The following is a 13,367-nucleotide window of genomic DNA, read 5'->3' as shown; positions in this document are numbered from 1 at the left end:
TTATCTGATGTTTAAGACTCTATAGATGACAAGGTACTCTCTTCATGCTGATTAAATTAAGATTTTCTATACCCAGATAATAAAAAAATAGATTGAGTGAAATTATTCATTAGTATAAAAAAATTTCCAATTTCAAAAATTCAAAGATTATTCCAATTATTGCTGATGTAAAAAACGAAGCTAAAATATAAAATGTCTAAAATAGTTCAAACTTACATTTTGTTGATAGGTTGTTCCAAAAGAATAAGCAGCATTTAGTCTTGTCTCTGTGTCTGGACAAAGCTACAGCAGAAGAATACAACTGATAAAATATCTCTCACAAATGTTTTCTTTGCTTATAGTCAAGGGTTCTCAAGCCCCAACATGGATATATGCTTTATACAATACTTATTTAATGTATTAAGGGTATGAAAAGTTAAGGGAACATCTTTATTATAAAGTCATAACTTACTTTTAAAAAAATTCCTATTTAAAGCACAGGAAAAAATCAACTGTAGCATGCAACTGATGCTCTAGTCAAGCAATAATCTAGTCTTTGACTCAATCAAAAATAAGGCACATAGTAATTCTTTAACTAAAATCATGCTCACCTGTAAAACACCTCCTTCTAAAGTTTGCCACTTGAGAAAATTTCCTCTTACATCATAGGAAGCAGCAACAAACTTCAGTTTTGTATTCTGATTAAAGAGAAACAAGAATAAAATAATGTCACATACTCTGAAAGTAATATAATAGTCTGTAAAGAAATTTTCATTGTTGACCGATCCTTTCTTTTTCCAGAGATCAAATGTTAAATTCAATTATCTTTACTTTGAAGCAAAATTAATCTAAGTATCTCTATGATTAAACATACCAAAAATAAATGGACTATTGTTTTGCACAAAAACTATTATTTCAGAAGTAAGAGGATGCTCTAGTGACAGATAACGTCCTTTCAAATTTGTTAAATGTGTTCGTGTGGAGGGGGTGAGTAGGGGACGGAATAATCTATTCTTTCATTCTAGAAGGTCAAAAAGTTGGAGACGAAAATTTGGACCTGTGAAGTGATGAGGAAATGGCACAGAGTCCCAATCAATCTTTGGAAGCCCTTCTTCAAAACATGGAGATACAGAAGGACAGAGACTGTTCTGCATTTGGCGATGAAAACTACCCTCCCCAACCCCACAAGTACTACTTGCTGCCATAACCACATGATCCAGAGGTATCCATATACTCAAGGAAGACAGCCAAACTCTATACAGTTTAGTTCCTATACGCAGATGATATTTGGATTTAGTTTAGTAATTAAATTTTTAAAAACAACCTAAAGAAGCAAGAATTATGATTAGTAACATTCTTATTACCATTTTAAATTGTAAATCAAAACGTAGTTATCCTTTAATAATATAGTGACTCGTACCTGGTTTTGATCTTTAAAACTGAAATTTGTAGGAAGAGGTGTAGTACTGAGTACTTGAGGTGCTAATCCTAGCTGGTCTCCATAGAACAGCCATGGAAGATTCTGTCTCCTATAAACAATTACAATTGTTTTAATAATGGGGAATATTTCTTAGTATATATTTGTGGAAGTAACTGCACTGAATTTGGTCAAAATGACAGTTTATTAATCAGAATATCCTTACCAAAATGAAACAGAATGAACAGTACGCAGTCCAACAGTATTTTCAAAGATAAACTGAAACAGTCGACATGCATCAAAAGTGGCAGGGTCATAAGAATTCATGTTCATCACACATATGTTTCCGAGAGCTTGGCAAGATGTTAGATTGGCATACAACTACAAGAGAACAATGGCAAAGAAACGTAACACAGACTTTAATACCCTAAGCAAAAGTTGATATAAAAATTATGCTTGGTTTTTAATTTTATCTACTCTACAAATTCTTTTTAGGGGTATTCTTTTGCTTTTTAGTACCCTTCCTCTTATTTAAGAAGAAAAGAACTTTCCATATGGCAGATGAATAATGTGTACATTTTAATTATAAATTTTAGGTGAAAATGCAAAGACAAGCAGTTGAAAGAAGAACTAAAACCTTACAGTATGACATTTAAGAAAACTATTAAGTAGAAAAATTATATTTGAAAGAATAATAATTTGTTTCTATACTAGAGCTTATGCATATAAATCTAATCCATTTTATTTAAGTAATTTGTTTTATGAACAATAAAATAAGATCATTTGTTGAGTCTGCCCCTCAAACTTTTTTCTCGATTTTCCCTATTAGGAAAAGGCAACTCCATTTTTACAGTTAGTTAAGTTGAAAACATCGCAATGATCTTCTTTCTCTCCCTTCCCATAATCAACTCATCAGTACATCCTGTTGGCTCAATCTTCAAAGTGCATCCAGAAGCTGAACACTTCTCTCGTTTCCGTGGTCCATCCTTGTCCATGGGTCCACGAGCTCCCACCTGGATTACTCTAACACCTGCCTCTGTCCTTGCCCCAACAAAATCTATCCTCCTTGCTAGAGTGATCCTTTCAACACCTGAAAGTTCCATCATGTCTTCCTTTGCACAAAATCCTTCTATCTCCCCTATAATAAACTTCAGGTCCTTGCCACAGCCAGTCCCTTCATCCCTGAACTCATCTCTCCACTTTCCCTGCTCACTCTGCTCCAGCCACTCCAGCCTCCTTCCTGTTTCTAAAGCATGAACACACCACAGAACTCCTGCTCTGGCACCTCTGCACGTGCTGCGGTCTCTGCTTAGAACTCTTCCCCTAGATATTTACATGGCTCACTTTTACTTCCTTCAGATCTTTGCTCAAATATCACCCTCTCAGAGATGCCTGTCCTGACTGCCCTATATAAAATAGCACGCCCTTTGCACTCTCTATGCCCTTTATCCTAATTTATTGGTCTTTACAGCACTTAGCACCATCTGACATTTACTTAGAATATAATTCCACAAGGGTTTTTTTTCTGTCTTTTCCTGAAATACATAAACTGATCTGAGAACAGGACCTGGCACACAGTAGGTCATCAATAAACATTTACTAAATAACAGTATGAATCAGTTTCCCCTAACATTCAATTCCAGCTGAATAAGCTTGGACACATTTAATTTGTGTATAATGAAATGTGAAATGAATAACATTTTCTTTATGTATTCTCTTTCAGCCCACTAGAAACGGTTTACTCTTCTTATAGAACATGACCAAAAAGATATATCTACTTAGAGAGAAAACTTTTATCTGGGGAAAAAATGGTACCACAATTCTTCAGAATGAAATAAAATTATTTTCTAAAAATTCAAACTTACCCAACAAGCAGCTGCTGATGATTGCAAATACTTTGCAAACCATTCTGAAGTGAAAGACTTGCCCTGTAAATAAAAAGATGAATTTTAGTTTTAAGTTCAAATGAAAATTCCTTAACCCTACACTGTTAGGAAGACATTAATATGTATATTGTTGAATGGGAAATGACTATTATTACTTTCTCAATTTATCAGAAAAATAGACTCCAATGAGAATATAAGAATTCTAACTAATGTCAGTTATTAGATATATGACTGCATTACAAAATCACATTACTTAGGCAAAAGATATAAAGAAACAAAGTACGTCTATAATCCAAAAAAACTATTATGTCTATTTCACTAAGAAACAAAAATCAAACTGGCAAAAAAACGAAAGAAAAACTAGATCCTGACTTCATGTTGAATAATTAACATTTGCTGACTTAGGATTATCATACTGTATTAAATTGGCAAGTAATAAAAAAGAAATATTTGTGAATGATTTCTAAGCAACAGGAGATTGTTGATATACAGTTGGCCCTCCATATCTGTGCGCTCCGCATCCAATGATGTGGATACAGGTAGAGAGGGCCGACTAAGGGACTTGAACATCTGCAGATTTTTGTATCCTGGAACTAATCCCCCGAGGATACTTAGGGACGACTCTACAGAGTAACTAACGTTTAAAATCTCCTAAGTGGTGATTGTCAAGCAATGATGGGCATCAGAAAGAATCACCTATGGAACTTCCTAAAAACAGAAAATGCCTGGCTTCATTCCAAACCAAATGAATTAGAATCTCCAGGATGAGACCAAGTTCACGCATGTGCTCTGAAAGCTGCAGATATAAGCCTCTGGCTAAAGAATCACTGCTTTAAAGCTTATTTGCACATCTTACTAAAAAATGAGACAGTGAGAAGCATCATTCAGAGTAAATTCTCTGGACACGGACAAAGGAGATAAAACTGGATTATATGGAACATGGCACCACAGCTATCAAAGAAATCTAAAGTAAAATTATGAGTCACTATTTTCATCTCTTCAATAAGCAAAAATTCTCATTTTGTAAGAAAAAACATAGGCATAGAGGGTTGAACAACACACCAAAACACTAGTAAAAATGGAAGGCAATGGCAACAGTGCTGGCAAACGCATGTAAAACAAAGCTACAGACAATGCCAGTGATAGTGTTACAGCTGCATGATCCTTTATAAAACACTATCCACATTCTTTAACCCAGGAACTTAGAAACACTTAGGAAATCTGTTGTAGGCAATAATCTCACGAAAAGGAAAAACACGTCTATGTGCATAAAATGTTTGATAGCAATATCATTAACAAGAAAAAACTTAAATATTCAATGGATGTACAATTACACAAATTTCAATGCATAAACTAGAGTATTATGTGACTATTTAAAATTATAATTAAATTGGTTGGGCCTGGAATATGGTATGGAGAAACCAAGGTAGCGCCTAAAGACTGACGGAGGCATGTCAAAATAACACAGGAGCTATTTCAAAGGGAAATACAAATTTGGGACAATTTGAGCTTTGAAAAGAAGAATAACAGTAACAGATATAACACACTGAATAAACAAAGATTCTAGGAGTTTGCAGTAAAAAAATAGAAAAAGAAAAAAAGCACAGGGAAAAAGGAAATTGCCCTTTATAGAAGATTGCTAACTAATAAATATAAAGGGAATAATAGAATTGTGAAAACATTTTGAAATAACCAGTTTAACTACTGATTCAGGCAAGAATCATCAATGGTTAATAAAATGGGTATTTACATAGTCTCAACATAAAATATCAGACTAACATATTAATCACAGTACTTTACAATGGAGAGAAGTGGCAGACAGCAGCGTGACCAGCGTCAAATCTAGCATCACCAATAATTTGACAGCCTGACATTATGTGCTCCTTGTTATGATGCAATGGGCTGTACACAACATCTATATCATATTTTTGCAAAAAGGTGTTCCATGAGTCTATCATGAGAAAACAATAAGAAATATCCAGATTGTGGGACATTCTATAAGAAAGCTGGCCTTGATTCTGCAAGAGTCAATGCCATAAAAGCAAACAAAGCAAAAACAAAAACAAACACCATAGCAAAATAGAGCGAGCGTCTCTGTTCTAAATTAAAGGAGACAAAAAATGCTAATTGTAATGTGGGATCCTTGATTGGATTCTGGAAACCTCCCCCCCGCCCAAAAAAGTGGAAGGGAATAAAAGATATTTATCAAAACAAGTGGGAAATTTGGATATGAATAGTATATCAGGTAATTCTATTATATCAATTTTAAATTTCTTAGGAGTGATGCCAGGAAAATGCCCTTGTTCTTAGGAGCTACATAATAAAGTATTTAGTAATGAAATGTCATATGTTTACAATTTATTTTCAAATGGCTCAGAAAAAAAATATGCGCATGAGTGTGTGTGTGTGTTGGGTGTGCATGCATTCACATACACAGAGAAAGATAAAGCAAATGTGGCAAAATATTAATAATTTGTTAACCTAGGTAAAAGATATATGCATAGCCACTGTCTTACTTTTTTCAACTTTCCTGCAATTTTGAAATTTTTCAAAATAAAAGTTGGGAAAAACCAAAAACAAAGATGTGAGATCTTTGGAGAAAGGGAATGATGGGAAGACATTGACCCATATATATGCAAATTCTTTACTGACTAGCAAGTATATTCCTGGAACAGGACTGGATGCCTCTCTAGTAAAATACAAAAATAATTACATTCCAATTCTGTATTACCCACAAAAACATCTGACCTGTAACGTTCTAACTACACTTTCCAATTAGGAAGAGTGTATGTTATTAGTCAATACAAGTATTTTAGTTTAGTTGGCAATTACATTCTCAACTTAAACTAATAAACACGCATTCTGGCTTATCAATCAGTCTAATGTCTTGTGAATTTAATTACATTGAACTGGTCCCTTAAAACCTGACTGACCTACAAGTGCACTGATAAAACTGAGTCCTTACACCTGCCAAGCTGAGGACTGGGCCAAGACAGTCAGGCCATCTTACCTACATTTTGTTGACATGTTTCACACATTGGCTATGCAGAACCAGTCTGAACACCAGTTATGACTTAAAGTCAGGGACTTCACGTTTGTCCTTAGGAAAATGCCAGTGTTCAAGACTGGCATGTTTAAATAAAATGCATTAACTGGATAAGATAAACTTTAAGAGTGGAATAGCCTTTCCCTGCCCACCTGCCCTTCCTAGCAGAGAAGTCTGCAATGGATCTACCGCACAGTGGTGTCGGGGGAGGGAGGATGTGGAGGTGGTGTGGAAGAGAGCTGTGTTACATGAAGCAAATGAGTAAATTGAGAATGACACCCAGATTTCTCACTACTGAAGAAAGTACTGTCAAAAGTCTCACTACCATCAAAAGAAAAGGCTAAAAAGAACTCTGAGGTATTGCTTTGAAACTGTATCAGTACGAATTCATTTATTTTAATATATATACAAGATAAATACAGAAATAGACGTATGTATGTATTTTCTGGCTATGTCTGCTAAGAGGGAATACTAATTGTGGTAATCTTGGTTTCTAAATATTATCCTTAAGAGCTTCTTAGAGAAATGATTGACTCCAAGGCTGAGGCAGGAAAAGTACAAGATGAGCCTGGATATCTTGTGCCAGAAGGTAAGGAAATGTTCAAACGATGATGAGGACAGGTCAATAAGACACAGGAGCCAACTTCCAGGGGCTTCTATTGGCCAAATCTAGGAAAATTTGAGGATCAAAACAAATAATACATGTATTGGATTAAGTATTGAATAGGAACCAACTAAATAAAATAGGAATCCACAAATCCATACTGTCATTAATAAACAAATAAATATATAAATGAGAAGAAGGGAAAATTCTTCCTTAAGGTAGAATGTTAATTAATAAATGTGGAAGGAATGATGGAAACATCTGGCAACCATCATAGTAGTGGTTGAGAAAGGCAAGCAACATCTAGTGGAGACTAAAGCTACTATGTTAAGGTTTAGTGAAGAAGAGGAAGTGTAATCTCGGAAATTCTCTGCAAAAATACTAACCAGAAAGGTGATGTCAGCATCATGGCAGAGTGAACTCTTCCCTTAGACTCTCCCCTCTAAGATACAACAAAAAGGACATTCACATACCAACAGAGGACATTCACACAACACAAAAGACGTCTGAGAGACTCATGCAGAGATACGTCTGAAGGTGGATGTGCGGGACCCCCAGAGGAAAGTGGAAGGGGGTAAGAGGACTCCTCTCCCTCCCGCAAAAGCAGTGACCCAAGGTGCAGGACCACACACAGCTCTGAGATGAAAGGGGGGAGGGGCAGCCCTCCGAGGAACACCTTCACTCTCCAAGTTCCCTCACAGCCCGTGGGAAAGCCCCACGCAGAGGTGACTAAGCTATTGTGGGGGTGTCTTCATCAAGCCAGCACCCCAGGAGAGAAGATAGTGAGGGCAGAGCAAGAACACCCCTGGGATCATGCAGGTGAAAGAAAGCACCCCTTCCCCTACCTGGCGCTCCAGCTCAGCCAGTCAGCCAGAGTGCCTGCACCTAGGTTAAAAAAACAGCAGCTGTGAGCCAGCAAACCGGAAATTGCAGGCAGGACCTATCAGCGTAGATTCTAAAGACAGGCACAGACGCCAGGGGTCACAGCAAGCTCAGAATACACGGCTCTTGACCCCCAGCCAGTGTTGCCAGGTGGAAGCTGCAATCAGATACTATCACTATGCGGAGGTACAAATCCACACCATCAAACAGTATGAAGAAATATATTAATACTCCAGACCCGAAGGAAAATGACAAGGACTCGGAAATCAACCCTGAAAGCACAGAAATCTATAATCTAAATGACAGAGAATTCAAAATAGCTATCATTAAAAAACTCAACAAGTTATAAGAAAATACAGATAGACAGTGCAATGAAATCAGTTACTTCTTCACAAAAGAGATTGAAACTATAAAGAAAAACCAATCACAAATGTTAGATATGAAAAACACAATGGATGAGATAAAGAAAAATCTGGACCCTGAATAACAGAGCCAATATCATGGAGGAGAGAATCAGCAGTCTGGAGGACAGAAATACAGAAATGCTTCAGAAGGAGGAGGAGTGAGAACTAAGACTAAAAAGAAATGAAGAAATTCTCCAAGAAATATCCAACTCAATTAGGAAATGCAACATAAGGATTACAGGTATTCTAGAGGACTTCAGAGAAGGAGAATAGAGTAGAAAGCTTGTTCAAAGAAATAATAGCTGAGAATTTCCCAAACCTGGGGAAGGAGTTGGAAATACAAGTGAAAGAAGCTAACAGAACTCTGAATTCTATCAATGTTAAAAGATCTTCCTCAAGGCATATAGTAGTAAAGCTGGCAAAAGTCAAGGACAAAGAAAAAATGTTAAGGGCAGCAAGGCAGAAGAAAACAACTTACAAAAGAACCCCTATCAGGCTTTCAGTGGTTTTCTCAGCAGAAACCTTACAGGCTAGGAGAGAATGGAATGATATATTCAAAATTCTGAAAGACAAAAACTTTCAGCCAAGAATACTCTACCCAGCGAAAATATCCTTCAGGTATGATGGAGAAATAAAACCTTTCCCAGATAAACAAAAGTTATGGGAGTTCACTGCCACAAGATGCCCCCTACAAGAAATGCTCAAAAAAGCCCACATACCTGAAAAACAAAAGGGGTTACAAAGACTGGAGTAAGGAGATAAATAGGTAGACAAAATCAGAAAATTGCAGCTCTCTATCAGAACAATTATAGCAAACGATTATAACATTAAAGATAAGGGGAAGGAAAATATCAAAAATAAATAAAATCTCGTCATTTTAACCACAAACTCACAACACAAGACAGAATAAGTTGTGGCAATAACAACTTAGAAAGGGAAGAGGAAAGGATGGAATTGGCTTAGTCTAAGGAAATAACAGGCTATGAGAAAATGGACTATCACATGTACTAGATTTTTTACACAAACCTCATGGCAACCACTAAACAAATAATCAGAACAGAGGCACAAATGATAAATAAAGAGAAAACTAAGAAACCATCATAGAGAACTACCCAACTGAATTGGTAACCCAAAATACACGTGACAAGAAACAAGGGAAATGCAGAAGAACCTGAAAATGAGCAATAAAATAGCAGCATTAAGCCCTCATATATCAATAATCACTCTAAATGTAAATGGATTGAATTCTCCAATCAAAAGACACAGAGTGGTGTCTTTTGACAATATGCTGTCTCCAGGGAACACATGTCAGCTCTAAAGAAAACACAGGCTCAGAGTGAACGGATGGAAGATGATACTCCAAACTAATGGCAAACAAGGAAAGTAGGTGTTGCCATACGTAAATCAAAGTAGACTTCAAGATAAAACAGGTAATGAGACACAAAGAGGGGCAGTATATAATGATAAAAGGGACACTCCACCAAGAAGACATAACACTTATAAATATATATGCACCCAACACAGGATCACCAAAGTACATAAAGCAACTATTAACAAATCTAAAAGGAGATATTAACAAAAACACAATAATAGTAGAGGACTTTAACACGTCACTTACATCAATGGATAGATCATCAACAAGGAAATACTGGATTTAAAAGAAAAACTACACCAGATGGACTTAACAGATATATATAAAACACTCCATCTGAAAACAGCAGCATACACATTCTTCTCAAGTGCACATGGAACATTTTCAAGGATAGACCATATGTTGGGAAACAAGGCAAGCCTCAATAAATTTAAGAAGATTGAAATCATATCAAGCATCTTTTCTGACCATAATGCTATGAAACTAGAAATCAACTACAAGAAAAAAGCTGGGAAGGTGACAAATATGTGGAGACTAAACAACATGCTACTGAACAACCAATGGATGATTGAAGAAATTAAAGGAGAAAAACCAAAAAATATGCAGAGACAAATGAAAATGAAAATACACCATACCAACCCATATGGGATGCAGCAGTTTGCTAAATGGTCCTAAGAGGGAAACTCATAGCAATACAAGCCCACCTTAAACAAGAAAAATCTCAAATAAGCAATCTTAAACTACACTTAACAGAATTAGAAAAAGAAGAACAAAGCCCAAAGTCAGCAGAAGGAGGGAAATAATAAAAATTAGAGCAGAAATAAATGAAATTGAAACAAACAAAAAAAACAGTAGAAAGCATCAATGAAACTAAGAGCTGGTTCTTTGAGAAGATAAACAAAATTGACAAATGCTTAGCCAGACTCACTAAGAAAAAAAGAAAGAAGGCTCAATAAATAAAATTAGAAATGAAAGAGGAGAAATTACAACAGATACCACAGAAATACAAAGGATTATAAGAAAATACTATGAAAAACTACATGCCAACAAATTGGACAACCTAGAAGAAACGGATAAATTCTCAGACTCATACAACCTCCCAAAACTGAATCAAGAAGAAATAGAGAATCTGAACAGGTCAATCACAAGTAAAGAGATTGAAACAGTAATCAAAAACTTTCCCAAAAATAAAAGTCCAGCACCAGATGGCTTCTCTGGAGAATTCTACCAAACATTCAAAGAAGATTTAATACCTATCCTTCTCAAACTATTCCAAAATATTGAGGAAGATGGAACACTTCCTAACACATTCTACAAGGCCAACATCACCCTGATCCCAAAGCCAGACAAGTACAACACAAAGAAGGAAAATTACAGGCCAATATCGATGATGAACATAGATGCAAAAATCATCAACAAAATATTGGCAAACTGAATACAGCAATACATCAAAAAGATCATATACCATGATAAAGTGGGATTTACACGAGGGACACAGGGATGGTTCAACATCCACAAATCAATGTGATATACCACATTAACAAAATAAGTGATAAAAATTACACGATCATCTCAATAGATGCAGAGAAAGCATGTGACAAGATCCAACATCCATTTATGATAAAAACTCTCAATAAAATGAGTATAGAAGGAAAGTACCTCAACATAATAAAAGCCGTATATGACAAACCCACAGCCAACATCATACTCAATGGAGAAAAACTGAAAGCCATTCCTCTGAGAACAGGAACAAGACAAGGGTGGGTGCCCACTCTCGCCACTTATTCAACATAGTACTGGAGGTTTTGCCTTGAGCAAGTAGGCAAGAAAAAAGAAATAAAAGGAGTCCAAATAGGCAATGAAGAAGTGAAACTCTCGCTGTTTGCAGACGACATGATTTTATATATCCCTAAAGAATTTCATATATAACCCTAAAGAATTGATCGGAAAACTATTAGAAATAATTAACAACTACAGAAAAGTTGCAGGGTACAAAATCAACTTACAAAAATCAGTTGCATTTCTATACTCTAATAACGAACTAACGGAAAGAGAAATCAAGAATATAATCCCATTTACAATCGCAACAAAAAGAATAAAATATCTAGGAATAAATTTAACCAAGGAGGTGAAAGACCTATACAATGAAAACTATAAGACATTATTGAAAGAAATCAATGATGACATAAAGAAATGGAAAGATATTCCACGCACATGAATTGGAAGAATAAATATAGTTAAAATGTCCATTCTACTGAAAGCAATCTACAGATTCAATGCAATCCCAATCAGAATCCCAATGACATTCTTCATGGAAAGAGAACAAAGAATCCTAAAATTCACATGGGGCAACAAAACACCTTGAATAGCTAAAGCAACCCTGAGAAAAAAGAATAAAGCGGGAGGCATCACAATCTCTGACTTCAAAATATACTACAAAGCTATAGTAATCAAAACAGCATGGTATTGGCACAAAAACAGACACACAGATCAATGGAACAGAATTGAAAGCCCAGAAATAAAAGCACACATCTGTGAACAGCTAATTTTCGAAAAAGGAGCTAAGAACATACAATGGAGAAAGGAAAGTCTTTTCAATAAATGGTGTTGGGAAAACTGGACAGCCACATGCAAAAGAATGAAAGTAGACCATTATCTTTCGCCATACACAAAAATTAACTCAAATTGGATCAAAGACTTGAAGGAAAGACCTGAAACCATAAAACTCCCAGAAGAAAATATAGACAGTACATTTTTTGACATCGGTATTAGAAGGATCTTTTTGAATACCATATCTACTAGGACAAGGGAAACAAAAGAAAAAATAAACAAGTGGGACTTCATCAGACTTCAGAGCTTCTGCAAGACAAAGGAAACCAGGAACAAAATGAAAAGACAACCCACCAACTGGGAGAAAATATTTGCAAATCATATATCCAACAAAGGGTTAATCTTCAAAATACATAAAGAACTCACAAAACTGAACAACAAAAAGACAAACAACCTGATCAAAAAATGGACAGAGAATATGAACAGACTTTTTTCCAAAGAAGATATACAGTTAGCCAATAGGTGCATGAAAAGATGTTCACCATCACTAATCACCAGGGAAATGCAAATCAAAACTATACTAAGATATCACCTTACACCCGTTAGAATGGCTATAATCACCAAGACAAAAAATAACAAACGTTGGAGAGGATGTGGAGAAAAGGGAACCCTCAATACACTGCTGGTGGGAATGCAAACTGGTGCAGCCACTACGGAGAACAGTATGGAGATTTCTCAAAAAATTAAAAAGAGAAATACCATATGACTCAGCTATCCCACTACTGGGTATCTATCCAAAGAACTTGAAATCAACAATTCAAAGAAACTATGCACCCCTATGTTCACTGCAGCATTATTCACTATAGGCAAGAAGTAGAAGCAACCCAAGTGCCCACTGACTGATAATTGGATAAAGATGTGATATATATATACAACAGAATACTATTCAGCCATAAAAGAGACAAAATCATCCCATTTGCAACAACATGGATGGACCTTGACGGTATTAGGTTAAGCAAAATAAGCCAGACAGAGAAAGACAAACACCGTATGATTTCACTCATATGTGGGAGATAAACTAACACACGGACAAAGAGAACAATTTAGTGGTTACCAAATGGGAAGGGAGCTGGGTGGTAGGCACAAGGGATGAAGGGGCACATTTATATGGTGATTGATGAATAATAATGTACCACTGAAATTTCACAATCTTATAAACTATTATGA

The 13,367-nt window shown here is 35.8% G+C and overlaps 1 protein-coding gene across 4 annotated transcripts in view; it reads right to left on the bottom strand.

Moving 5' to 3' along the window:
• The window catches only part of TMEM67 (transmembrane protein 67), a 56,914-nt gene that overhangs the window by 29,444 nt on the left and 14,103 nt on the right, over positions 1-13,367 (bottom strand). For all 4 annotated transcript variants that reach the window (XR_009223265.1, XM_058564606.1, XM_058564607.1 and 1 more), the window contains exons 7-11: positions 3,262-3,324; positions 1,623-1,777; positions 1,400-1,508; positions 591-677; positions 217-282 (exon numbers count right to left, since the gene is read on the bottom strand). Coding sequence is in view for 3 of the 4 variants with exons in the window: in XM_058564606.1 (XP_058420589.1) it covers positions 217-282; positions 591-677; positions 1,400-1,508; positions 1,623-1,777; positions 3,262-3,324 (480 nt within the window). In the remaining variant the exon portion in view is untranslated. The remainder of the gene's footprint in view (positions 1-216; positions 283-590; positions 678-1,399; positions 1,509-1,622; positions 1,778-3,261; positions 3,325-13,367) is intronic.

This window comes from Diceros bicornis, chromosome 21 (assembly GCF_020826845.1).
Source record: "Diceros bicornis minor isolate mBicDic1 chromosome 21, mDicBic1.mat.cur, whole genome shotgun sequence".
Lineage (NCBI taxonomy): Eukaryota > Metazoa > Chordata > Mammalia > Perissodactyla > Rhinocerotidae > Diceros > Diceros bicornis.
The sequence above is the reverse complement of the archived record's forward strand: the minus strand, read 5'-3'. Positions and strand labels throughout refer to the sequence as shown.